The sequence below is a fragment of the Tachysurus fulvidraco genome, chromosome 12 (genome assembly GCF_022655615.1).
Source record: "Tachysurus fulvidraco isolate hzauxx_2018 chromosome 12, HZAU_PFXX_2.0, whole genome shotgun sequence".
NCBI lineage: Eukaryota > Metazoa > Chordata > Actinopteri > Siluriformes > Bagridae > Tachysurus > Tachysurus fulvidraco.
The window spans coordinates 12,618,257-12,646,153 of NC_062529.1; the positions used below are offsets into that span (position 1 = coordinate 12,618,257).

A 27,897-nucleotide genomic window follows, 5' to 3' on the forward strand; every position below is an offset into this window, starting at 1 on the left:
TAACATCAATAAACACGTGGACATGCACCACGTTTCACCATTCCAACATTTGGCTGTGGTTATCATTCCTTTAAATAAGGCTCATGTAATTTCCTCATTTTGGCCTGAAGTGAGGCAAAGCCAAATAGGTTCTGTCCATCAACACCGCTTTTCTTAGCTCTACATCCCACTGGTAACACAGAGCAGGTATGACAGATTACATCAGTGGTTCACACATTTATACAACAATAGGGTAACACAGATGAATGAAAAAGTGGGTATGTCAGTGGCAATTCAGAAGGAGCAGCCGTGCCAGCAAAAATGAGGTTATTCTTGAACTTGTGAAGGGAATCATAAGTCACGCTCACTTTTTCCACAGCACACTAAAAGACCAGTCTGAAGTTTCTTAAAAACCTTAAATCCTTTGTTTCCTGTATTCCACTGCAGTCCTATATCACCATAATGCATAAGAACTAGTTGGGCAGTTTTACTCAGCTGTAAAGGCAAGTGATATTTTAGTTATCTTAGTTAATTTATGTCTTTAAAATCCTAATTCAGATACAAATCAATCCTTAAAAAGAACATAAAGAAAATGTTCTTTAAGATATAAGAATGATACAAGTATCTGACATTTTAATGCTTTTATGATATTAAGCCTTTAAGTTGTTTGACTTTCAATACATTCAAAGCAGGTTTTTTAACTTAAAATATTATGTATAATTTTAAGCAACATTCATTTAAAACCTAAACCATTGATCTAAAACCTATTGTGAAATAACACAAACATGTTTAAAACATTATCCCACTTACTGTACACCAAAGTTCATACATAATCATATAATGCCAAAGTCTCAAAACATATTGCAGCCTGCAAAAGGATTGAACTTAATGTTGCACATTCTCTATTCTGGCCATTCAGTATAATGTAATATAATTCCTTTGCATGTCCTGAGGTAAGCTCAGAATGAGGGGCCCCTCTCAAACTGGGGGGTGGAAACGTGCGCTGTTCCTCTGCTAGACGCATTATGCGGGTGGGAATGAACTTACCATCTGTGGTTTCCTCTCCCATCAGTGGCTCCCCTTCTCCAAGGCCGTAGGCGGCAAAGACAGAAACCTTGTAGCGTGTCTCTGGTGTCAGACCTTCAAGCACAGTGGTGGTGACATCACCAGGCACTGTTTTCTCCCCAGCCTCATTGGAGAACAGGGATTTCCAGGTGACCCGGTAATGGCGAACATTGCCAGGTGCTGCTGTCCAGAAGACAGCAAAGCTGGACTCAGTGACATCCTTTGTGACCAAGTCTGTAGGTGAGCCAAGGACTGGGGAACAGAAGCAGGTAAAATATTAAAAATAGATCAGTTGAAGATTCTGAATAGTGTTGTACAATGGAGGAATTCATCTTTTACATAGGAGGACAAGCTTTTATTCGGCTTACCTCTTATGAGGTTTGTCTCGTAAGAGTCTCTTACATTGCATTGTGATTAGATGATACCACAAGCATCATTAAATCTAAAACAGTCCAGCCTTATTTGACATTTTTATAAAATAACATTAAAAAACACACCAAGAACGTTCTGCAAAATGAATCACTCTGTCCGTCACCAAGCGCTTCATGATTTTGTGCTCAGTTATTTTCCATTCTAACAAGAAATTCAATCCATAAAACACAGACGCTACTCTTTTTCAATAACCCATTATACACCTCCATTTTTTTCTCACTTTCTCACTGGAGTGAAGGAGGGGAAAGAGAAATCAATAGGGAGTAATTCAGGGTAGTGTTGACTGGTTGCCACTGAATATTTGGCAGATGGTGTCTTGTGTAACATTCTGACCACAGGGTGGCTATCTACCTCCTACATCCGTTCTTACCCACCTACTGAGTTCTGCTCAGCTAATACAGACACTCACGTACTGCCCATTTGGTGATTCAATTAATAGCTCAGGCAATAGACTAGAAGTTTCTACATCTGAGAATGTGTGATACTTACTATATGGTGAAAGTATTAACATGAGAAGGAAATAAAAACCCTAAAGCTTCAAATAGTAAAATAGTTTCCTGCTTTATCTTAGTGGGTGAAAAACCTCAGCATGTGGCTATTCCGTTTGAGATTTGTGATTGATTTTTCTCACTAGGTGGTTAGGTTTACTATGAGATATAATCCTGGTGTGGGAAGTAATGAATTCTAAAAAGCATTGTTGGTGAATTCCTGGCTCTTAAGGCCCATCAAATATAATGTGCTATGGCAACCGTAGCTGCCAACGTATCTTGATCCAAAGTAGGACTCACATCCAATTGCAAGTTGCTGACATTACCCGAGGACTACAGAGACCAAAGCACATGCTAATGATTCCTGCAGGCAACAGTCTTTTTTAACAATAATAACTAAGAATAATAAGAAATAACTAAACATTAGTGCACATGATTACACCACACTAGAATTATGCAGTAAAGCATTAAAAAAAAAATTTAATTAACATGCAAATTATAATTAATTCTGAGAACACAATCATTCAGCACACCAAGTATCCCAAAGGTTAAAGTTGTTTTCGAAATGCCAGGCTGAAACATAGGTGTTAGTACAGCTATGGGCACAATTAGCAGTGAGATGATGAACTGGAAATTGCACTGACCAGCTGAAAGTAGTACTTGGACCATTTGTTTCCTCTTTTAACACACACTTCCCCCAGAAACAGTAAAAGTAGTCCACCTAACTCGTTTAAAAAGTCTGCTCACCCTGATTTATGAGAACCAATAACAACACAGCATGGCAGTCAACACAGCAGGTCCTTTCTGTTACATGGTTTAGTCCTAAAGGCCTAAGCCCTAAACAAACCAAAACAAATAACCAATGCACTTATGAGCCCACCAATAAATATGAATCCTGTATGGTGGGATGGGTAGCCTAGTGGTTAAGGTGTTGGACTACCAATCAGAAGGTTCAAGTTCCAGGTCCACCAAGCTGTCATAGCCCTTAACCCTCAGTTGCATAAAAATGTAAGTTGCTCTGCATAAGTTAAAAAAAAAAAAACACACACACTAGTGTATTACACAAATTAAGCATTTCAAACATGCACAGATGAGCCCCAGACTCTTATAACAACATACAGTACTAACAAACTGATCACACACATGACTTCCAGATTTTCCACATATCCAGTGATATTTAAAACACTATCAAACATGCTGATTCAAAACATGTTTGTTCAAATTTTCATTTGTTCTAAGCTAGACAGATATAATATAGTTTTTTCCACTAGTTTTTTTTTAATCACTCACAGCCCTCTGTCTAGCTTTGAACAAATGAAGATAAGGTTAAAAAAACACACACACAAAAAAAAACACTAGTGTATTACAAAAATCAAGCATTTCAAACTTATATACATATATACTTTTTGTTTGCAGTTACAATTTATGAAGTGACTGCAAACAAAAAGATTTCAAGCTATGAATTGCTCTCCAGAAGAATCAATTTCATTCAGACAAATGAACAAGCATAATACTTTTGAATATGTAATTTCAAATGCTTTGGAATTCTTTCACATTTTAATACATGCCCTGGATGCATTCAGATTTGGATTTTCTTCCTTCTTATTTTTTTCCAACCACTGCTGACTGGTAACAGTATTCATTTGTAAAAGCAGTCGAGCCAAATGGTCCTCTACAACAAGCTAATGAAGTGTGGTGTCCACAGGGGACCTAGTCATGGGGATTTCTCCACACAACTGCACTCAGCCCAGGGCTTCTCTCAGGGGCTCTTCCTAATTATACTAAATGTCTCTTGCCTCCCACAGAGTGTTCCAGGAAGCTTATAGCATCTAACACAAAGAACACTGTGTTTGCTATAGTGACATAGAGTGAATGGGGCTTAGCCTAGAGACCATTGAAATAATGACTTAGCATAAACTGCAGTTCATTCACACAAATAACGCCTGAAATGTGATCTAAAAGAGAAGCTGGAGAAAATATTAGGTACTGAGCAAGGATCTGTCTCAAACAAAGTTCCATGATACTAGGAGTGATGGAGAAGGGGAAAAGCAAAATAGTCAGTGTGTCCAATGTGGTCAAGACATTTGTGTATTTTACATGGTGAGGAAAAATAAATTTGACAGAATTCTTGGATTTATGAGACTTCCATCAAAGGGGCTGGTTCTTAAATATGACTCTTCAGACTTTCTATAACCACAAAGTCATTTACCTTTCAAAGTACACTACTGTACTGTATGTTTGTGGGTTTCATTTGGTTAGTATCATCCATGGGGAAAGAAATACTTGATTGCTTATTTCTCACACTAATGCATATGGACTATAACTGAAGTGTGATGAAAACATATGCTCCTTCATTTATCCATTTTCTCTACCATTTGTCCTATGTAGGGTCACAGGGAACCTGGAGTATATCCACCATAGACAACTTACAGAAGAGTGCCTGATGAAAAGCACGAGGAGAACATGCAAAATCCATGCACACAGGGTGGAGGCAGGACTCAAACCCCCAGCCCCTGAGGTGCAAGACAAATGTTCTAAGCCACCATGTCTTCCTTAACAATATCTAATTCCAAAAAAGGCATCCATGCAGTGCATCACTGTCTACTAGTGTAAGAACTTCCCACTGCCCACTTTACTGCATCATTAAAGGTGTTAGGTCATGGTAGGGAATACCACTGGTTTTATGCTTTAACAGATGTCATATTTACTAAAGTGGTTCATTTAACACGTCTAAATGTGGCTAAATGTTTATATTGTCTTCTGAAATACTGGGGGTTTCTAAAGCTTGAGAGGACCCACAGGCCTAATGCTTATGTTAGCAACTTTACTGGTGATTAAAATGTTTTCTACTTCCTATTAACAAAAAAAAAGTTTGCTGAGTAGCCATAAAAATGGTCACAAACTATGAAAACGCTTTATAATATAAGTTCAGATGGGTATCAGCTTAAGCAAATGAGGACAATTCATTTAACAAATTTCTTTAACAAATGTAGTAAACAATGCCTCAGAAACCTTGATTGACACTCAAGAAACATCACTACAAGGGGATTTTACCCTGCCACTATGGAAGTAAACTCCACCATGGAATCAATGTTGTACTTTACTTTAAATTTGTTATTGAAAAATGTTGTACATTTCCTCTTCAGCTAGGACCAGACCACCTAATGACAAACTGATTACCAGAACATCTGCCTGCAACCCATCACCAGCAACACGTTTTTGCCCTTTTACCATATTCACTGAAGAACATAAGCAGGTCTGTGTGAAGTCTCTCTAGGGGGAAATCCCAGGGTCAGGCAGGGAAGTCCTTAGTCAGACACAGTGTCTCCATCATTTCAGCTGAGTCAGACATGACAAATCAGGGGCTGACAGTATGCGATGGCCTCAAACAGAGCTGCTGTTGTTATAAGATGACCAACACCAGACCTTGCTTGACCCTGACCATAACCTAATGCCACTGAGGTCTGCAGTATAGCAGAAACAGATGTCGCTATCACTCAGTATTTGTTATTTCAGTCAGAGCACAACTTCTCAAACACAAATAAACAAATCAAGCAACAGCCAGAAACAAAAGAAGATGAAATGTGTGTTCTTCCAAGAAGATCATCATAACCTTTTGGAATATTCTCCATGCTAGGTGTGAAGCATCAAGACTAAAGAGTATAAAGTGAAAACTGCAAAATATGCACACAACCCTGAGTATATTCTTGGATCCACTAAAATAAACTTTGCAGTTTCTTAAAGAGATATATTTTTTTTATTTGTGGTATTATCATTATTGACTTGACTATATTCAAGACTTATCAAAGAATATGCCCTCAACACAAAGAGGAGGCCATGGTCATGGTCTTGATACAGGAGTTTGGACATGAGATTTTAATGGCTTTTCCCAACATCCAACCAAGCAATGACAAACAATTCAGCAATGTGCATCACAAAAATGGTCTTTTAAAGCAGACAACTATCAAGTTGCCTTCCATCTCTTACCTTCCAGTGTGGTGCCGCTTCCAAGGAGTGGATCTCCCAAACCAGACGAGTAGAGGGCACTAACAAAAATCTCATATTCCGTGTCTGGCAACAGCTTCTTGAGCATGGCAGTTGTGGAGTCTCCTTTAACAGTAATCTGTTTCCTCTCACCACCTTCAGGCTTATAAGCTATGTGGTACTCAAGCACATTCCCAAGAGCAGCCTGCCAAGAGAGCTTCATCGTGGACTCTGTCTCATCAAAGACCCTCAGGTTCCGTGGTGAGCCCTTAGCTAAAAGATCATTACTGTGCATTAGTAGACAGATAATTAAGAATTTCATTGAGCTGCAAAAGCCCCCATTGACCCCCATCCCCACCCCCCATCCCCCAAGAATTCCATTGACCCTCATCCCTCCAAAAGACACTTAATAAAAGACACCAAATGTTAAGATTCTTTTGGCAGAGACCCAAAACTTTGGAACCAAAATCTCAAACATCATCAGTGCTGACCTTCTTTGGTGGTGCCGTGAGTATCCATTGGTTGCCCCATGCCAGATGCATATTCAGCATTAACAGTCACATGGTAGGTGGTAAGAGGAAACAGCTCCTGTAGTAAAATGGTAGTCTGACTACTTTCAGTCTCTGTCTCCAGTCTCTCTCCACCACTGATGGACTTATAGAACAGTCTGTAGCGTAAAACAGACCCTGGAGCTGCCTGCCATGAAACTCTGAAACTGTCTGTGGTCTCCTCTGTTACTCTGAGACTACGAACTGCTCCTTGCTCTGTGTTGGACAAAAGTGTCAGTCAGTTGGACAAATGAGCCAGAGTAGTAAACTTAAACACGTTCACATTACTAAATAAAATTTACTGAAATGTGTTTATGAGTTCATACCTTCTAATGTGGTTTCTTCTCCTGTTAATGGAAAGCTGTCTCCTTTTTCATACTGGGCAAAGACATCGACCTCATAGGTGGTAAGTGGTGTGAGATAAGGCAAGACGGCAGTGGTGGTGTCACCAGGAACAGCTAGAGAGATGTAGTCGCCTGTTATATCAGCAGCTGGCCGGAAACGCACCAGGTAAGACAGTACATCTGTGGCATCAGATACCCAACTAGCCCTGAAACTCCTGGATGTTACCTCAGAGAATGTTAAGAACTTTGGTGAAAGCAAACCTGGAAAGGAACGTTACAGTCTCATTAGTCAAATAAACTTTAGTTACAATTAAAAACATAAAAAATATGATTTTCAAGTGAATAAAATGTGTTCTTCTTGGTGAATTGTAGGCTAAATATTTAGGAAATGTAAAATTTCCCACTAAACCTAAAATGCTGGTTTTTGGGGAACAAAGTGGGCATTCAGATAGACCAAAGAACTAAGGATTAGAACAAAGAATTAAGGACAGTGATATGGGCATAGTTAAAATTGTGAATGAAAATATTTGCTATATAACTGTGAGGTCTAGACCCATAGTTTACAGGTATGCAATGCAGAATGTAATAGCAGACATGAACATCTTGTTCATCTTTGTATCTCCTCTTCCAAAGTCAACACAACAGTGATGTTTGCTTACTTTTCTTCTTGATGTTTAAGAGCTCCTGCTCAATCCTGAGGCAGATGGACTGTGTCAGCTCTTTAGAGATCCTCTCAAAGGCATCAAAGTCTTCCACCTGGAATACATGATTCTCAGCAGGAGGGTTGGCAATAGCCTCCAACTCTGATCGCACCGCATCCTTAACTCCCACAGCAAAGATTTCCACATCTGTATTCCTCAGGTTGGCAGCAGGGTCTTTGAAGGAATCAGAAGACTTGCCATCAGTGATGAGGACCATGACTCGTGGGACATTTTCACGGGCACCACGACTTGTCACAAAGATCTTCTCCCTCACGTAGGTCATAGCCTTGCCCGTGTTTGTGGAGCCTCCACGGTAAGGGAATGTGCGAATGGCCTTCACCACAGCAGAAAGGTCATGGTGTTTATTGAGGGCAAACTCAGTGTGAGGGTCCCGGCTGTACTGAACCAAGCTTATCTGCACTTTGGTGGCACCAATGTCAAAGGAATTAACCAGCACCTCAAGGAAGGATCTCACTTTAGCAAAGTTAGCCAGTCCAATGCTGTATGAACCATCAACAAGCAGGACAATGTCGGCTTGAATGTTAACATCCAGAGAACAGTCTGTCAAAGATGAAACATATTTTAGAATGCACAGAAAGATTGTCATGGTGGAAAAATGAATTTTCAATATTTTTAGTAGAAGGTTAATATGTAGTATGGGTTAATCTTACCTACTGACACTTTGACAGGCTGTGTCTTCTCCATTGCCATCACTGGCTCACTTGGTGTAAAGGCTTTAAGGGCAAATAAACTGATCTCATATTCTGTTTCAGGGGACAGGTCCCTGACATTTACTGATGTCTGGGTGGGTCCTGTGTACAGTTCCTGTCTCTTGTTGCCCGCAAGCATTGGTATGAGCTGCAACTTGTAGCCTGTGATATCCCCTGGAGATGCATCCCAAGTCACTCTCATGGACTTGGAGGAGATTTCTGTCACTTGGAGGTTTGAGGCTGGTTCAACATCTATAGAAACATATCCGGACAGGGTGATTGAAAGATACATATTATGGAGATACATGTGAATTATAAACAGCTATTTTGCTGTGTTTGCTGTGCTGAGTCATACCTTCCTCTCCACTCGCAAGTGAGCTGAGTTGGTCCTCCACACCAAGGCACACCTGTGTGATAAGCTGCTCCTGCACTTCTTTAATTAAGTCAAAGTCTAAAACACTGTACACATGTGTGCTGTGAGGCGTGGATGCTATTGTTCTAATTTCATCTTCATCTGCACCTTTGATTCCTGAACAGTAAACAAAGTGCTACATGAAATATAATGCAATTGGTAATGTTACACTTCAATAAGAGTTCTTTAGTAAACAGCTTTGTAATCAACATAATGTTCTGATTGCATTATGAAGTGTCAAGACATACCCAAGAGAAAAACTTCAGCTCCAATGTTCCGCAATCTTCTGGCATACTCATCGACTGGGTCTTGCGATTTTCCATCTGTGACAATGATGGCCACTTTGGGGAAACTTTTCCTGGCTCCAGCCGCTTCAGCGAAAGTGTTTTTCACCAGATAGTCAATAGCTTCACCTGGTATAGAAATTAAATTATTTGTCCATACCAATGTTAAAGAGGAGCTCATTATGACAAATGCCATTTGTAAAATGTGATTTCTTGTTATATATTTGGTTATTTGTAACATATGACATATTCAGCTATATCATATATCTCGGGCTCATATAACACACCTGTCATGGTGTTTCCCCCTTTGTACGGCAGGTTTCTGATAGCCTGGAGGAGTTCTGCCCTTTTAAAATACTGGTTCAAATTGAATTCAGTTCTGGTGTCTGTGCTGTACTGCACCACAGCCACCCTAGTCTTGTCCTCCCCGATGTCAAAGGCTCCTGCCACAGCTCCAATGAAATTCCGGATGTATTTGAAGTTTTCCCTTCCAACACTCCAGGAGCCATCCACCAGGAAAACCAAATCTGCTATAGCACTCTTTGAGCACTCTGGAGTTGGGAGAGAACAAATAGATATTGTACAACACAGTTAATAAAAAAAAGCCTCTTTTAGGCATGCATCATTCAAAACTCTCTTGTCCAAGCAAGTTTTGAGTGTGTCAGTGGAATTAACCATTCATAACCAAATCGATACTCATAAATTGTGTATGTCCTGGAAAATGCCAACCAAATCCCTTCATGTATGTTTATCCCAACTGAGATTTTGTTTTAGCAACAACTTGCCTTTCTAATTGATGAATCTAAACCCAACCGGATATGTGGTGAATGGTTCTATTGAAAAAAACCGGTATGAGTCATTATTATGTATGCTGATGTCAATCCTCTGGGCTCTCTTTTAGCCCACATGACACAGCTGTCTATGAAACAAAAAGTTTTAAAAGTGTTAATAAAAGTATTTGACTTCTATAAGGCAAGCAGATATATGGATCCAACCCAACAAACTCAACATTCATGTGGTTGTTAGGTTATAATGACCTCACGGTTTAATATCCATTAGGTACAAAGTGGAAAAACTTTGCCTAAATGCCTTAAAGTCTGAGATCAGATGTAGCCATGAATGTAGACAAACTTACTAGTGGTCTCCATGACTGGTTTCCTTGCAGTCCCACTTGTGTTACTGGATTGAACTGAAACAGAAAATAAAGGCAATGTTAGTGATGAAATCACACACTTTCTCAGGAATCATTTTAGTTGATATCAAACTCTCCATTATTATAACCTGTTAGGTTGTGTTGGCACAAAAAATAAAAATCTGACAAAATTATAGTTTTGATGCTTACTTGTTAATTGGCCAAATATGGGAATGCTTTCGTCTATACCATCGTAGGAGCTGATTGACACAGAGTAATCTACATCTGGTGTAAGGTTTGTAATATTTGTGCTAGTGGCTGTGGCAGGAAGAGTGAAGTCTCTCAAATCATCTGCAAAAGGAAAGAAAAGGAATAAATGTAAAATACAAAATAGTAGACAAAATCAAATGTCCCATCACTTTGGCAAAGGATGGAAGACTGGTCACTTACCTATGTCTGATGTGATTTGTATTTTGTAGCTTTGTATTTGGGAAAATGACTTTTTCCATGACATTAGCACTGTGTTTTCATTTAGGATTTTAAATTTCAAGTCCGAGGGAGGCTCCACTGCAAATATAAATGTTATATGTTAGCACAAACATCAAGCAACACTAAAGGTAATGTTAAATAAAATGCGAGATATATAGAGAGTAAATGTTGATGAGTAGAATCTCAACAACCCCAACAACAAACACTTCCAGGCTGAAGTTGATTTGTTCACTGTTGGGCAGGACGACAATACTGATAGTAGTGTTGGTGACAAAAAGGTAACATGACAACAAAGGGAAAGGTGAGTGAAGCCATTTTTTAGCAAAATGGCCTTTGCTTGAGTTGCCCAACCTGGAAACCTTTGGTCAGCAGTTCAAGCAGGAAACCTAAACACACTTCATTCTAAACAGTTCATTAACCAAACCCCAGTGCAGACATTGAGTGGACCATCCAGTACATGCTGTGTGCAATCAATACCAGGCATGCCCCTTTATCCACCAGTACACTCTAATCCAACTCGTAAGAACACAACACTTTCATCCAAGATATTGATTATACAATGGAGTTCATGTTGTTTAATCAGGCCAAGGGGGTTCTTTCAGAAATAAGAACCGTATGTTATATATACAATGAATGTATATATACATATTACAACAAGGCTTATGTAAACATTAACATACAGTGCATCAATCCAGTATATCATCCATTGCAAACCATTAAAAAGAATACACAATTTGTCATGAGACTCTTGTGTACTTCCTTTTCATCAAGCATTTTATACAGAAGACAGCATGAGGTGATGAGATAATGCATAAATGCTCACATGGAGAGTACAGAGGAGGGTGTACATCATAAAAATGAAATCAAAAATAATAAATAGCCAATCTATACTATAAAATGATCTTTTTTTATTATTATTATTTTTCAAAAAAAAAAAAAAGAAAAAGGAACAAAGCACTGCTCACATGTCTGGATCTCATGGAGTCATTCTCATGTATGTAAGAAAGTTGTTGAGGAACAACTTGGTGATTTGGACAAAAGTTTCTGTGTACATGAGGGACCACACGTACAGAAACCATAATAAATTTCAAAATGACATTTTTCCACAGATGATCTTTACATGAAGTCTATGCTAGCGTTTTCTGAAGAAAAGTATTCTAACAGATGTATAGCAGCAGTCTAACATCCAAGATCAAATCTGTATGGAAGCTAGACATGCTTATGTTTTCATAACATCCTGTGTAATGGAAGGAATGGCCAGAGATAAGAGTTAAACTAAAAATACTAAAGGAAAACATAATATAATATGTGGGATGTAAAAATAGCTATTTGGCAATAAACAAATTTGACATTTACTGGGGCATTGGGACTTATAGGTTACTTCTCTACATCTGTCCGATGTGTGAATAACTTTATTAGTGACAATGTCTCATCCTGAATCAGTGCTTATTCTTTATGTAATGGTTACCTCTCCATGAAGAGGATATTCTGAGTTCCATGCAAAGACAACAGTTGTTTGGTAGCAGGACAGGAGCATGCATTGAAAGGTGGGCAGTTGGTGCATGGAATCCCACAATATCATTGTAAAATACATGGTGGGGAAAGCCAGAGCTCACAAAACATCAAGTGCACAGGCAGACGACAACAAAACACAACCTAAGCAACAAACTTAAGATCATGGAGGCTGCTGGAAAGGTGGCTCACCAACCTGACGCCTCAGCCTCAAGAGGCCTGAGCAGATTCCCCTCGTGTCCGAACAGGCCCCATCTCCAAATCATGAGTCTTCACTCATTCTCATAAATCAAGCCGAGTATTCTTGCATGAGGCATCAAAAGCATAATACTAAAGTCTAAACCAAGATGGTTGACACACTTAAAGGAAAGAGGCTCATTACACTTTAATAGATGTCAGCATAAAATGATGAATCTAAGTGAAGTTTCTGCAATCTAAACGGAAAAGAAGTCCCGTCGGTAGCACACTGCTGCCATTCCTCAGGGAGCGTCTGGTCTGTGGAAATAACCTCAACCCGGCACTCCGTTCTTTTTGGCTTGTACCCATTGCCAGGCAGCACGGAAAAGAAGCTCGAGTCTTCATAAGAAGTCAGCCAGACGCCAAAGTAATTCCACAACATGTGCTGACATTAAACGTTACTGCAAATTAACTTTCCATATGTATTGCAACTCAGCATGTTTTTTTTTTTTTTTTTTTTTTGAAAATTGCCACAAAAAGCCTAAAAAAGAGTCTTTGTCTTTGCTCTCTGAGGACTAATTTGGCCTTCTCCGCTTACATCTTTCCATTCTGTGTCAGAAGATGGAGAGGATATTTGATGCCTTCACTGAAAGGTTTTCAAAGAAAAAATAAAAACTTTCCGTTCTGAGTAATAAATAAACTTCATTTTATCATTTTCCTGAAAATCATGTTATAATTGTACCCACAAACAATTTCTGTAGAGATAAATGATACTATGCATTACACATCTATCTAACTCCAAGTTAAACAGTGAACACTCTTTATTAGATGCAGCTGATGGTGCTGTAAATATTTTCACTTCATTAAATAATTACAGATGTCTATGGTGAAATATGTGGAAGCCATTTTTATTAGTTATTTTTCCATCTTTCTAAACTTTTGTGAAATGAAATCCTTTTGAACTGCCAGAAGCAGCTAGCGCAGACTATTCCACTAACTCATTAGACAAGAATTGACTTGTATATGGAGATTATTTGTCTGACCAAACTGATGACTTCACGTGCATGGTATTTCTTTAAAAACATGCCGGAAGGTATGACGTGTACCAAATCAAAGATTTTTGTTTATGTACAGATTTGCAACATTTACATATATCAGATTTTAGATAGCTGATTTTTGGCTATTGTTTATTTTATGTAACTAAAATTGAGCTACAAGTATTATGAAAACTGGGGAGGAAATAATGACAAGCTGTGTATCATCATATCCATCTTACATAGCTCTGTCAGGGCTTGGATAAAATGGTTTATTTGTACATATCAATAATACATGAGTATATTTCAATACAACAATGAAGAAATGCACAAGTGGCAAGGAGAAACAAAAGAGAGTGAAAGGAAAGTTCTCTGAAATATGAAAAGAACTAAAAAAAAAAGATAAAATCTGAGAAACAGGAGAGAGAAGTAGAAAGAAAATGGAAAGTAAAAGAAGAGAAAATTATGTGATGGGGTAACCATACCTTGAGCCTCCGTTACATTCAGTAATATTGCTAGGAGGGCAACAGTCACCCACAACAACCTTCTCTTCATTTTTTTTTTTTTTTTGCAGGGAGTCAGCAGCGCATGAATTAATCTGCAAAGACAAAATTCCTATTCAGCTCAGAAAAGGAAATGGAATATTAAGACACTTCATGGAAAGTTAAGAAAAAAGACATTGACATCCTGAAGCTACATCGAATGTAGATCCAAAGCTTTGCGAAGGGACAAGCAATTTCCAAACAGGAAATATGGAAAAACATTTAGAAATAAAAATGCAGAGTACCATCCATGTCAGCTATGAGTGGAAATAAGCAGCAGGAGTCACACCATTTTTTCCAGCTGAGGGCCAGATGAAAAAAAGGTTTCTCTAGGATTCAGCAGTTCCTCATTACATGGGCGCTAACAATGTGGGAACAGTAGTGTCCAATAAATCCATGATTAGATGGTGTTACCAACACATAATGTGTAAAATGGAAATGGGGTTAAAGAGGTGGGTTTTTTATGTTTGTTTTAATGTATAATTTGTTTACAATTGTTTCAAATTTTTAATAATTTGCTAAAGCAGTTACCAATTGCTTTGTCTGAAAGGAAAGACAGGCTGTTTGAAAGGAAAGCATTCCTCTATAAAGACGTCTTACGTCTAAATAACCGTTAGAGCGTAATTATAACCATTATTCTTTACTGTAATTTTAATTTCCACCAAATCACAGCAGCAGATCACTAACTGCTCAACCAAGGGTGGGGACGCGCCACTCCTCTGAGCTCCCTCAGTCTAAACCCTGGTCAATAATACAAATAAAGAACAAAATAACAGGCCTGATGCACTGCTCCTGTTTTGCTGCATTGCTTTTTTAGCTCAATACTGTATTAGGCGAGTTTCATACTTTTGCTTGTATAGTGCTTTGTAATAAATAGGTAATAATGTTTGTCCATCCAAGAGGCTTTTGTTTAATAATATATATATCTCATATATATTGAATCTAATAGATACTTTAAAAAGAGACAAGAGAAATCCAGAGACTGGTGCGTTAAAGACAGGTAGATTTATTTAAACATACATAAAGTCTGGGTTTTGAAGAGGCACTTCGGCTTTGCGCTTTCTCGTAGCTCCTCAGCGCCCCCTTGTGGATCTGAACAATAACTCTAAACGCTCACATCCTTTTAAGTTTAGGAAAGTTTTAGTAAACCGCACTGACCTGACCTGACCTCAACTAAACACTGGATTAATAATACATACCTGTTCAGAATATTCGTTAAATCCTAATAAAACCCCAAGCTTATATTTGACAATAGGGTTGAATGTTCAGGTCACACACACACAAAAAAAATTAATAAAGTTCCATTAACACGAAATAACAAAAAAAGTACATGAACAAGACAAACACAAACAATAACATCAGGTTGAAGCATAAACACACAGACTAAACACCTGCACCTGAACTCAGCTTCATTCATGTTTATTTATTGATTAAAACTCATTCTACGTTTTCTAAACGTGCTAATTATATTAACCAGGACGTTTCTTGTCGAACGGTGAAGTAAGCGTTGTTAATTGATAGAGGACGTGACAGATAAAGTCAGTGAAACGGATTAAAACAATAAAAACCTTATTTTACCTGCTGATGTGAAGCTGGGAGTAACGAGCAGAAATTGTGCGCGCGCTCGCGCTGTGTCGCTTCTGTCCGCCCCGGTCTCGCGCACAACCACCTCTTTAAGGGAAGAAGCCTCTTTACAAGTGGGACGGAGTCTGAAAGCACAACCTGCTACTTAACACCGAGGGGTTGTTCCCAGCAGACGTTTTCCACCCGTAAACCCTTACGAAAGTCTTCAAGAATGACAACCCCCACTTTTTAAAGGCTTTCAGACACGCAAGACTTAGTGAAAATGTGGAGTAAAGTGAGCTAAAGGGAATTTTACTGTGTCTGGGCACCAACACAACTGTAACTGCCCTCAGCTACTAAATACTCCATCTGATATATCTAATGCTTTAGAACCCGAACCGTGTGTCGTTTTTTCATTTTCCCAATGAAACTGTGCTTGTTTAATTATTATAACAAACTCATCCAGTTCCCATTATGATTACACACACACACACACACACACACACACACACACACACACACACACACACACACACACACACACACACACACACACACACACACACACACACACACTGGGTGAAGTTTCTATTAAACCTCAGCCTTATGCTTCAGGACATTTAAAGACAAATAGAGTCCTCTAGAGGAGAGTTTGTGCATGTTCTTTTTTTATTCAACACAAATATACAAGAATCTGTTCTTGTTGAATGATGTTTGATTTCATTCTGATGACTTGTGTGATGAAAGCATTATGAAGGCTTCCGAAACACTTTGCAGGTAGAATGAATTGTTTTTATTAGATATCCACAGAACAAGGAATAAATATTGTTGCTGTGCACACGGAAAGTTTTCTAAAATAGGAAATTGAACAAGTAGATGAAGAAACTTTATTCACTTTTCTTGGGCATTGCTGCTCGAAACAACTCGTATACGACGTATCCGGTTCCTGTAGAAAGAAAACACGTCGTAATTCGATCGTTCGTTCATTCTGAAAGCGTTTAAACACATATCGTTTCATCGTGGGGTCTTTATAATTCACCCTACTATCATTAGAAACAATGATAAGCAGTTAATAATTCAAAAGCTCACCAAAGACTGTGAGGGCCATTGTTGCGGAGAAGAGAAGGGAATCCGTGGTGCCCCCCTTCAAGTGAACAGGCAAGCCATTGTCCTCCTACAAAAACCAAAGGGTGTTTATGATCTCACACTGCACTGGTATGCTTCGTAGACTTAATGACCACCGTTGTGTGTGCGCACGGTGGCATGCAGGCAATGAGAAGCTTCTTTATAACTGCTATAATTACAGGAAATTAGACAAAGATGTTGATCTAGTATTGCTTTCATTTCTGACACCTAACAATTACCAAATACATAAGGGTGTGCTGTAATGTTCTGTGAATGCATGTATATTGGTTGCACTGAAATCCCCAAGCATTAGATTCTGTCTTAGTTCTCTGTAGCACGTACTAATCAAAATGGAATAATTACACAATAGCTAGTTCTCAGCCCTTTTAGATCTGGCCACAGGAAAGCAGGGTGTGTCAGCATCTAAAATGACATTACTGCAGTCACGGAGTAGTAAGTGAAGCTTTCGGCCATTTAATCTGCCACTCACATCACATCACATGCAATGATTAGTAGATTCAGCTCATTCTAGACGCAAAGCCCCTACAAGCAAATTACAGATATACTGTGAATACTTATCTGAATTCCTACAGAAAAAAACATACAAAAAAAAAGTCCAAAAATGTGAAGTTTGTCAGTAACATTAAGTTATGAAATATTTACACTGTATATAATAACTGGAGACTACAAAGTATTACAAACAGTATTATATAGAGTTTATAGATTGTTGCATACATTAAAAGGATGAGAGCAGAAAAAATGAGACTCTTCAACAAACATATTTTTTCAGAAGGACAACTTCCAAAATCACTCATTAGCTCTATTAACTAATTTTTTTTAACCTATCACTGCCATACAATGTCAGTGTGTGTCTCCTACACATTCAATACCCCAGGGGTGTCCAGTGTTATCCAGAAAGGTTTCCATTCCACCCAAGCAGAAGCCACAAATGAGTCCACTGAAACCAAAAATCAACTAATTGAAAACCTGCACTCACGATGGCCCTATGTGGATAAGACTGTACACAACCATGCTCGACCCTGTTCACTGTACGATGAACATTGTCTGTCATTCTGTGGTAGTGTCTGTAACCACAGTGGAGAATATTGTGTGAATGCCCCCTGATATGTAGCATAAAATATGATGTTGGGGTCAGAAAATGGCAGTAATTCACTGCACAGATATGTTTTAGTCTTTGTAGAATTTCAAAGTCAGTTTGTGATTGTAACCTCGGGGGAAAAAATGAGTTCCCCACCTACATAAATCATCTATTAATTATGTGGAAAAATAATTATCATAAAATCATAATAATTAATCAAGAAACAAAGGATGCAGGCCTGTTTACATTCGGCCCCAATAAAGAACTAAATACTTCCTGTATGACATGTCGGCTAATTACAGAGGAGAATTTTACAGACACCTCAAACATGGAAAAAAAAATTTACACACAAGAGATTGAAGTGTGTAAGTGTCGGCATCACTGAACAGAAAGATCAGCATCCAGGAATGTGGTGACAGCCTGACAAATGCACAAAAGCCTCTCTTTTACACACTCTTAAAAAACCCTTAATCAATGTAAATGTGAAATCTAATCATCACAAGTCTGTATCTTGACAAAGTCAGCAAAATTTGCAGTTGGGGGAGGAGCACAGGGATTACAGGGCTCAAGAACATTCAATGGGTGCTTGCAACTAATATGTCAACATTTATGCATCAAATGCAGAGATACACAAAAGTCTTTCCTGTATGAAAACTGACTTTGAGAGAATCATCGGCAAGAGTAAGAGGCACATGCTAAATACACAGATGGCAATGATAAGTAAAAAGAATGATATTTAGGAACAGTCTGTATGCTGAAGTGAGGAAACATCTACAATTTGGCAGCACTGTAGAGTCAATAATCCTCTCTGTCTAAATTTCATTTAATATACATCTAATATTCCTGTTGATTACCAGCTGCACTGATCACAGTACTGCTTGAAGAAATTCTGAAAGAAAAGTCTTAACTTGACCACCCAACACTCACCTGAAACACTTTCTGCTTGGCAGCGACTTTGTTTTCAACCTGCCTGCATACGCTATTAGAAAAAGGTCGAGCAGCAACCTGCCTTAGAGTCTAAGGAACAACATCAATCATGAATCAGATAATTAGACAAAAAAATAATAATAAATCATATCACATCAAATAGACACAAAGAATCAAAGTCTGTTCAGACATGACTACTTCTGGCAACAATGAAGTCTTTTACTAGTTAATAAGTTGTAATACTATCATAGGAATCATTTACTGAATTAAACTACATGGCTCACAAATGACAACACTTCTTATACAGATGCATTATAAAGATAAAAAAGTATTATTATTATTATTATTATCATCAGCAGCAGCATTATTATTATTATATTATTATTATTATTATCAGCAGCATTATTATTGTTATTATTATTATTATTGTTGTTATTGTTATCATCATCATCATCATTATTATTATTATTATTGTTATTATTATTATTGTTGTTGTTATTGTTATCATCATCATCATTATTATTATTATTATTATTGTTGTTGTTGTTGTTGTTGTTATCTAACCCCAGAGTGAACCACAGTTCAACATTAACTTGTAGTTAGATAGTTAGCTACTTTAGCAATTAGCACTGAAGCTGCAGTAATGTCTCATCTCAGACAGTATATAACAGAGTAGATCCGTCACCTATTAAGACAAATAAAGAGATAATATTCTGCCATAGCAGCAACTTACCCTTATGTGCTTAAACATGATTAAACGCTGTAAACACAACCAAGTAGCACCACAAGGACACTTCAAAACAGCTTCCGGTTATATCCCAGGATTCTTAGCGAATATACCGAGAACCTGTTTCCGGAGTGTTTATGTCAATATCGCCGCCTAGTGGCTAAAGGTGTGGGTGCAGGCTGAGCTGTAAATAAATCATTAAGCTAGTTACTATAAGATATTTTAGCATATAAAACTAGAGGTGATATTTTTATTCACACAACTGGTTTTTAAAGTTAGTTTTAAATAAAAATGCTTCATTGGTACATTGATTTGGCACTGATTATTTTAGTGGCAATGTCACTTATTGGTTTATCTTAAAGTCAAGAATTCAAACGAGTTCAATGTATTAATTTGTTTTTCCGGCAACGTTCAAAACCTGTCATAGACACTGCTCAGAAATAGAAACTACCACCAATGTCACCACACTGGTGTTGGTTCAAACTATATAATCATATAGTGGGAAAATTGGACAAGAAACCCAAATAACCTTCACGTCACCAGAGTAGATACATTTTTTTTAAAATAGCATCAAATGTGATGCCTAGAAAATCTACACAAGATGGATTCTTTTTAAGGTTGTAATAGTGGTACCATATTAAATCTGAGATTATAATAACATTAACACTGCAGGATTATTCACAGGCTCCAGGACAGTTTTAGCAATGTCCTTAAAACCTGACTAGGAGTGGCTGAGCATGAAAATCACAGGAGTCGAATAGTCCTGACGACGCTCAGCCCTGCAAAAGTCTACAAACACAGATATCATCCTTTACATACATTCTTGACAATTGTGAAAATGCATTTGTGGTGTATATCCATTAAAAAGAACAGGTCTGATTCTTGAAAAAATCTAAAAGTTAGATGTCATAGATGTCCCATTGTGCAAGGGCTCACTGAACTCAGGTAAAACACTCACAGCACATTTTTTAACAATGTGTTAAACAACAGTCAACACCACCATCATTAAAACATTCATTATAGCCTAAAATCTGCTGATACATGTTCAGTAGGAACATGCTTGTCATTTTGTAGGACAATTAAACAGCAGCAACTAGATTTTCTGACTATAATATAGATAGTCTTTAACTGTTTTAACACATATCATGTATGCCATGCAAGTCTCAATAGCAATAGAGTTTCCTGACACATGAAACAAGAGGGGTGGATTATTTTATTTTGCTTCTATTTATTAAGAGTTATTTAGAGTGTTCATAAATTATTTAGGCAATGCTTCAACGATGCATCATATGCAATTCAAATGTAATGCTTTCACTAGAAGTGGAACTGCTAGTCGGTAAATTGTTTGCCAATAGCCTGTACATTGACTGACCTCTGTGTAAAAAGGCTTTGCATGATTGGGTGCCTGAACAAACACACACAGGAGCACGCTAAAGCAAATGTGCGTCCTCGTATTTATCTATTTGTGTATAAAGAATACAGCAATGCTTTGTTTGCTTTCCCTGCTGTCATTGCTATGTCATTAATAAGTAATTCGTCATTGCGGCATCAAGTTATTACTAATTGGAAAATTAAAGTGTTGCTTTTTATTTATTTAGATACTACATGAAAACATAGTATTTATCTTTCTTATAAAAAGCAGTTTTTGAGTTTCACTAAAATGTCAGAATATGTTATCTAATATAAAATATACACCTGATCCACAGTATCCCAGTCCATAACATCTACCACATCATCAGATGTAAGACAGATGGTCTCCTCAGATATCTGAGCCTCACACAAACAAATAAGCAAAAGTTTTACACTTAAAAAAAAACTATATTTGGTGGAAGATATGGTGATGCTCAGTACCCTTTGAAATGGTCCTGCAGGACAACATCTCCAAAAGAAAGGCATATAGTTCCAAGTGTCTTTACTATTTCAGCTTGAAATTCATACTGGACCATGTTCAAGGGATTCTCCAGAAATATGACATGTAGGGTAACCTTAGAGTTACACAAGTCAGAAATACCAGGAACCTATGACTTAATGGAAAGGTCAACATATTTGACGCAGATGACTGAATAGTAACATGAGACTCTTGGTGATTCTGTACAGTAACAGAGACAGCATTGTCCAGTTTGGACTGCACAGTCGCTGGTCATCATCACCAAACTGGATTAACAGTATAATGTTAATGTACACAGAAGAGAATGTCCGTATGTCTCATAGACAGCTTTTAGACAATGAAAGATTTAGACTTCTTGTCCCATTTCATTTCACTTTCATTTGTTGACAGCGCACAACGATATCCACTGTCACACAGCAGCTTAACAGAAAGCCGGAAGTAAATTTGCATAGAGAATGAGCAAGCCAGTGAAAACAGTGTCAAGGATAAAATTCTGGAAAAGACATGAGAAAGAAACTCGTCCTTCTCTGGTTGACACCAGATAAAAGGATAATAAATCATTACTATTCTACAATTCCATCCATCTATCCATCCATCCGCAGCTTATCCTGCCCAGAGGGCTTGGGGCACAATGCTGGGGAAACAGGGTGCAAACCCATCAAAGGGCACAATAACACAAACTCTCACACACTACAGACAATTTAGAGTTGCCAATCAGGCACAGACACACAATTTTTCACTGTGGGAGGAAACCCCTAAAGCTCAACAAGGACAGGCAAACTCTGAAGGGGCAACACAAACGTGTTAACCACTAGGCCACCATGTTATTCATACAGATGTGGTATTCAGTTGGGAACATGCGCCATTACAGTGCCATTATAACCTTAAGCTGCCACTATAACAAAGTTGGATGGCAATCAGTTTTGCGATTCCTTTTATCCTGGAGCTCTGCTATATGCTGTACATGTTCTAAGTGACAGAGTTGGTTAGCATGGATTCGGCACATAAACGAGGCAGTACAATTGGATAATTTGGGTTCCTTTTGTCTATTAAATTCTTTTTTTTTTTGTCATGATGATCTGATTTGTATTACTTTTGTTTTTATGTTAGCTGCCAGTTTTGCAGCATACACCTAATATAATCAAGACAACAAGGATCCTGTCTGCACATGAAATTCAGTTGGATTCAGTTCAATTTTATTTATATAGTGCTTTTAAACATTGGATATTGTATTAAACAGCTTTACAGAAATATAAAATTGTAATTTATATTTGTCCCTAATGAGAAAGCCAGATACAACAGTGGCAAGGAAAAACTCCCTGAGATGTGATGAGGGGGGGGAAACAATTGCAAGTTATTATATGGTGCTCCAGGTTGCCACTATCAGTCACAATTAAAATAATTAGTAAAATTGATTTACAGAGGAAACACACAACTCAAGAAATAAAATATATTTATTTGCAGACAGCAGGTAAGTCTTCAGTATCTCTTTGGTCAATGTAGAGAGAGGTACAGCATAGTCCCAAACAAGGGCAGAAGATCCAAGCAGCACTTATGTCTCATAAACTAAGCAATAATATTTAAATGATTAACAATGCAGACATAACATTTACAAATGTGCTTGCTTCCCAGAAGTGGACACTGTTTATAATAGTTTGTAATCTGTTAAGATACCAGAACTCTTTAGTAACAGTCTTTCAGTTCTGAAATTAATTGGAAACCAAGTTTAGCATTTTCTTTCATGAATCCATTAACACTGCACTATGCTGTTCCTTTTATTATCTACTACAAATGCCTCAACTTCATTTTGCAGTGTTACCAGATCTCAAGGTTCCTTCACTCTAGTGCTCAACCAGTGCATCATATTATTTAAAATCTGAACAAAATGTTAATAAGAAATATTACTGAAACAAGCCCTTCATGTACAATACATAAATACTCAAAACACAAAGCAGAGACACAAAAATATCAGAAATAGGACAAAGAAATAAGACACTGTGTATGCACACAGGATGAAAGTCTTGTATGATAACAGCAAGATGCAGACAGCAGAGGAGCGTTGTGCAAAAGTGTTATAAATACTCATAAATAAGCAGGTCGGAATATCTAGTTGGAGATGTCAGCGTTGTTGTTGCGGTTGCCATATTTATAATGAATACCCAGAAGCACCAGACCCAGGATGAAACAGATAGTGCCCACAGTCATGTATGCAATGCCCAGGAATGGGTTCTTCCCACCCATCCAGCTGATGGTGCTGAGGACCATACGCTTGCGTCCATCAAAACTAATTACCGGGTAGTCTGAGTTCACATGGTTAAGGAATTATTATCGTGAATGTATTCTGCACTTTACACACTAGACTTTTCCAGAACCTTTTGTTTTGTGGAAATCTAAAAATTTGCACAACCTGTTCTTCTTTTAATCTCAAGAATATACAATTATTTTAGTAACAGGAACATGCTGTCAAAGAGCATTTGTTGTCCGTTAAGTCATAAACGAGAAAACAAAAAAATGTTCAAGACAAATAAGAAGGCATTTTTTTCACTGTAAAAATGCTTGATCCCTCGAAATGTCAAACACATAATGGGCTAGAAGTTCACTCGGGGCTATTACATTATTCTGTATTATTTTGCAATAGTGCAAGCACACGTCACAGGTAGCACTGTTTAGATCTTACAGTATGTTGAGACAGTAACACTAATATTTGTTGGTGGTTTTTGTCTTATGATAAAATCATCGTGTTGGGACGTTGGCATCGTGACGTTAGCTTCAGTGTTCGTTTTTATTAAAAGTTATTTTCTTGCCATGACAGTCGTTTATGTATCATGAAGCATACAACCTGACACCTTTCCCCAGCTTACTAGTGTTCTTACAAAGAAGGATGAATTCTGATAACAAAGTCTTGGTTATAATGTGCATAATCATTTGCTACACTTGAAAAAGGGTACCACACACACACACACACACACAGGACAGGCACACGGACAGGTACATGGACAGGCTCGCACACAGACAGGCGCACAGACACATAAATAACTTTATTAATGAAGGATACTGTAAGTAACTTCCAGGGTGTAGTTCCCACGTGGAAGTGTTGGAGTCAAGCTGTTGTTACTCTTCTGGATGATGCGGTACAATTTCCTGAAGGTGGGGAGTGCTGCTGTTCTCATCCACACTATGAAGTCTTCGTTGATAAAGCCGTTATTTTCAGGGTTTTTGGGATCTAGGGCATAGGCAGGCCGGGGCCAGCTGAGAGGCTGGGCTGTACCTGTTAACAAACCGATTACAATACTCTTCAGCAACAGAACATACTGTAGCAGTAAAACATAGTTTATGGTTTAACTGAGCTTCAAGGTGCCCTACAAATTTCTCAAAGCGTTTTTACAGTTTTAAACTAGTTTTTATTGCAGAAGTATAAAGGGAAAAGTGTGAAATTGTGTATAAAGCAGCTCTACACCCCAATCCTGGTTATAGCTTTCAAGACATTCATTTCTATTCCATCATTTAATTTAGATTTCAATTCATTACTTTGTGGCTTTTTATTTCACTTCTCTTTATTAACAATTTCCTCATTAGGGCCATCCGGAGCATATACTGGGAAAACTGGACATAAAGAAAACACACATCCTGGAAGAAGTACACACACTACCCTTGGGGCAATTTATATATATATATATATATATATATATATATATATATATATATATATATATATATATATATATATATATATATATATATATATAGCAATCAGCATATTTTTGGAAAGAGGAAAGGAACTTAATAACCAAAGAAAACATTTTTTTTTTAAATAATTATATTATAATAAAAGTTAAGTGGCTGAATTTTACCTATCCTATATCCTGTTTTATTGCTTCTAACATAGTTTTTTCTTTTATTGTAATATTTCAACATCTATTAAAGAGTGTCTAAATACCTTCAAATGCTGCTGTGAGGTTGTCTCCTGCAGGGTTCCTGAATTTAACAAACTTGTCAGTCCACCAAGCAATGCCCTTCTTCAGAAGAGGAATCCGAGTTTTATTCCCATTGTCTTGGATATAAAACAGCTCAAGTGTGTCTTAGAGTGGAACAACGTACAGGAAATTAATATCTTGGTGTTGTACCTACACATACAATTATATATGTCAAAATGTATCAGTTCAAATGTAGTTTATAACCTTATTACCATTAAAAAGACTGTTGGCAATAGCACCACATGGTGCAATCGGCACATCATTATTTAAGTTGTATGGCGCACAGTCTTTGGTGGGACTCTGTTCAGACAGATTAACACATACAGATTAAAAATATGTTCACTCAAAATATATTTAGAAACTAAAGTATTAATACCATCTCATAGTGACTTACAGTTAAGGCAGATGCCAATCCATTGAGCTGTCTGTCATCTCTTGACTTGACATAACGTCTGTGATTTTGATAGAAGTTCGACAGTCCATAGTACATGAACACGTTGCCCTGAGAGTGGAGAATACAGTTCAATCGCTCTAAGTTTGATAAAAACTCACGTTTCACCCTGTCTACATTTTTACTGTATATAATGCAGTTTAGTAAACATTCAATACGAAAACACTGCAGACATATTTGTACAAAAATGTACACTATTTTACTCCCATCTAAAAAGGGATGGATCAATCAAAATATGTTTGCTGTTTTAGTATTGGATACAAGTGAAGAAAAATTCAGAATGCTTTTTACAAGGGTGAAAGAAAGTTTTGAGAGATGTTAAATTTACCTGTCTAAGCAGTTTCTGCCACTGCATGACTCATCCATGTAATTTGGGTAAATTTGTTTTGCCCCAGAACCATTCCTTTAAGAATGCTTACACTCCTCTGGCAAAATATTACAGACTCCAAACTCTTTCGTATTGCAGGAAGAGACTCTGAGACAGGAATATGCCCTAGCTGGGATGCCAGTCCATCATAGTTCTCTATGCAGTGCATACATTCACTCACTCGTTTATTTCACATCTAAGGATGTTACATCTTCGCCAATCTGCCCTGTTTTTACGAGGTGGGAGAAAACTAGGGAATCCCGAGAAAACCTGAAGTTCTGAAGTGGCATTGCTACCCACAGCAATACTGCATCACACAGCACAACCCTGGCATGTAATCTACCACTGAATAATAAATGAAAACCAAGGCTGAGTGTTGTCTTAATGGTCAGTCTTATAGATTACCCCAAATAGATCAGTGACTAAAAATACCCAGCTGTAAATAATAAACAGTTTAGAAAGTATCAAACCTCCATACCTGAGGATAAATGTCATCAGCTTACCTCAAATGACTCTTGGAGGGTGAAGGGGACAGAGCATTTGCATGTGTAGTTCAAACCGAAGGGCTGTGTGCAGATGAAGCAAGGACTGCTTTGTTCGACACCAGTATAATCGATCTGAAAAAAGTACACGTATGGATGTACTCATGATGTGTTTGTTTCTGGTCAGGTTCTACAAGCTACACAAATCACTAAGCTTTATTTCCCTTAGCAGATGCAGTGTTTACACTGAGATATCTCTTTATTTTTGTCATCGATTCCTTTAAAAAAAAAGGGTTATCTATTAAAGTAAAACAACACAGTAATATATTTTAATGTGCTACTTGTACAGTGCAACATTAATCAATACAGATAGTGTGCACATAAAAAATCCTTTAAAACCCAAAACAAGTTTGAAGAATATCAAGTGCTCAAAAAAAATCAAATAGAATTGAACAAAAAAAAAATAGTATAACAAAAAATAGATTTTATTTATAGAATTTGAAATATACACCTGATATAAAAAAAAATGTAACTTTATTTCTTACCTCGATCTCTTTCATGGTGTTGGACGTGACGAAGAGACCGATGCCGATGGGGATGAAGAGGAGACCGATGATGAAGAAGGCAGGCAGCACGGAACCGGCTGTAAGGACCGGCTGCCAGGCTGGAAGACGCTGCTGTTTAAACGCCGTGTTCTCCGGTTTCTGGCTCTTCTCAGCATTCGACCCACCTGGAGCAGCGGGTCCTAAACGGTGGCCGTCTTCCTCCTTCGCGCTGTAAGCGGACGCCATTACGACTGCGTTCACTAATAATAAGCTTTCTAAACGCAACAGATAGTAAAGAAACTTTTACTAACTGTAAGAGAGGTGAGTTGTAACGCCCACGGACTGTCTAGAGCTAAACAGACGCACTGTAAAGTAACTAGCAGCGAAGGGTGAAGCTTTTCCCCGCAGCTGTACGAAGCAGTAAGGAAGTGATTGTAGCCAATAGTGTGTAAGACAGACCTGGCTACGTGAGAGGTGTAGAAGCGTTAAATAAACTAGCCACGCCCACATGCGCTCACTGACCGAAGATATGGTCATTAGGGAAGGTTCCAGCCTATTATATTAGTGTGAGCTGGTACAAAGTACAGGTGTGGGTTCAGTGGAAGTAAATCTCCACCACACACCCTTCACATGCCGCTTTCAAGTTGTTAAAACCACCAAAAAGTAAAAAAGTTCTGGTCAGTAGTGGCATATGGAGGGATGTAGTAGCCTAGTGGTTAAGGTGTTGGACTACTGACTGAAAGGTCATGGGTTCAACTGCACCAAGCTACCACTGTTGGGCCCCTTAGCGAGGGGTGTCGCTAAATACCAGAAATGTAAACGTCCGACATGGGAAACAGAACCCTATGTATCTTCTGATGTGAGAGAAACATAGAAGCAAGCAGCACCAGGCTTGCTTTATATGTTTAAAAACAAT

The 27,897-nt window shown here is 37.9% G+C and overlaps 3 protein-coding genes across 8 annotated transcripts in view; all 3 read right to left on the bottom strand.

Moving 5' to 3' along the window:
- The window catches only part of col12a1a (collagen, type XII, alpha 1a), a 49,185-nt gene extending 33,596 nt beyond the window's left edge, over nucleotides 1-15,589 (bottom strand). Inside the window, exons 1-15 of one of the 6 annotated variants that reach the window (XM_047821266.1) lie at nucleotides 15,412-15,588; nucleotides 15,033-15,071; nucleotides 13,777-13,889; nucleotides 10,530-10,646; nucleotides 10,290-10,430; nucleotides 10,083-10,136; nucleotides 9,235-9,498; nucleotides 8,912-9,076; nucleotides 8,607-8,780; nucleotides 8,213-8,503; nucleotides 7,500-8,102; nucleotides 6,823-7,101; nucleotides 6,440-6,712; nucleotides 5,952-6,221; nucleotides 1,027-1,296 (exon numbers count right to left, since the gene is read on the bottom strand). In XM_047821266.1, coding sequence (XP_047677222.1) covers nucleotides 1,027-1,296; nucleotides 5,952-6,221; nucleotides 6,440-6,712; nucleotides 6,823-7,101; nucleotides 7,500-8,102; nucleotides 8,213-8,503; nucleotides 8,607-8,780; nucleotides 8,912-9,076; nucleotides 9,235-9,498; nucleotides 10,083-10,136; nucleotides 10,290-10,430; nucleotides 10,530-10,646; nucleotides 13,777-13,846 — 2,971 coding nt within the window. In that variant the 5' untranslated portion in view covers nucleotides 13,847-13,889; nucleotides 15,033-15,071; nucleotides 15,412-15,588. Of the gene's footprint in view, nucleotides 1-1,026; nucleotides 1,297-5,951; nucleotides 6,222-6,439; nucleotides 6,713-6,822; nucleotides 7,102-7,499; nucleotides 8,103-8,212; nucleotides 8,504-8,606; nucleotides 8,781-8,911; nucleotides 9,077-9,234; nucleotides 9,499-10,082; nucleotides 10,137-10,289; nucleotides 10,431-10,529; nucleotides 10,647-13,776; nucleotides 13,890-15,032; nucleotides 15,072-15,411 lie in introns of those variants that run through there. The other 5 variants (XM_047821267.1, XM_027172397.2, XM_047821268.1 and 2 more) reach the window with 5 other exon arrangements.
- A 585-nt stretch (nucleotides 15,590-16,174) lies between these two features.
- LOC113659295 (cytochrome c oxidase subunit 7A2, mitochondrial) lies at nucleotides 16,175-19,434 on the bottom strand. Its single transcript, XM_027171974.2, has 4 exons — nucleotides 19,281-19,434; nucleotides 18,548-18,637; nucleotides 16,486-16,570; nucleotides 16,175-16,342 (listed from the first exon to the last, which is right to left on the bottom strand). Exons 1-4 carry the CDS (start codon nucleotides 19,296-19,298, stop codon nucleotides 16,284-16,286), a joined length of 252 nt encoding a protein of 83 aa, XP_027027775.1. The 5' UTR covers nucleotides 19,299-19,434; the 3' UTR covers nucleotides 16,175-16,283.
- A 3,164-nt stretch (nucleotides 19,435-22,598) lies between these two features.
- Nucleotides 22,599-27,471, bottom strand: tmem30aa (transmembrane protein 30Aa). Its single transcript, XM_027172459.2, has 7 exons — nucleotides 26,982-27,471; nucleotides 26,458-26,571; nucleotides 25,531-25,638; nucleotides 25,349-25,436; nucleotides 25,100-25,240; nucleotides 24,218-24,430; nucleotides 22,599-23,462 (listed from the first exon to the last, which is right to left on the bottom strand). The coding sequence occupies exons 1-7, from the start codon at nucleotides 27,225-27,227 to the stop codon at nucleotides 23,269-23,271; spliced, it is 1,104 nt and encodes a 367-aa protein (XP_027028260.2). The 5' UTR covers nucleotides 27,228-27,471; the 3' UTR covers nucleotides 22,599-23,268.
- Between the last annotated feature and the right edge of the window lie 426 nt (nucleotides 27,472-27,897).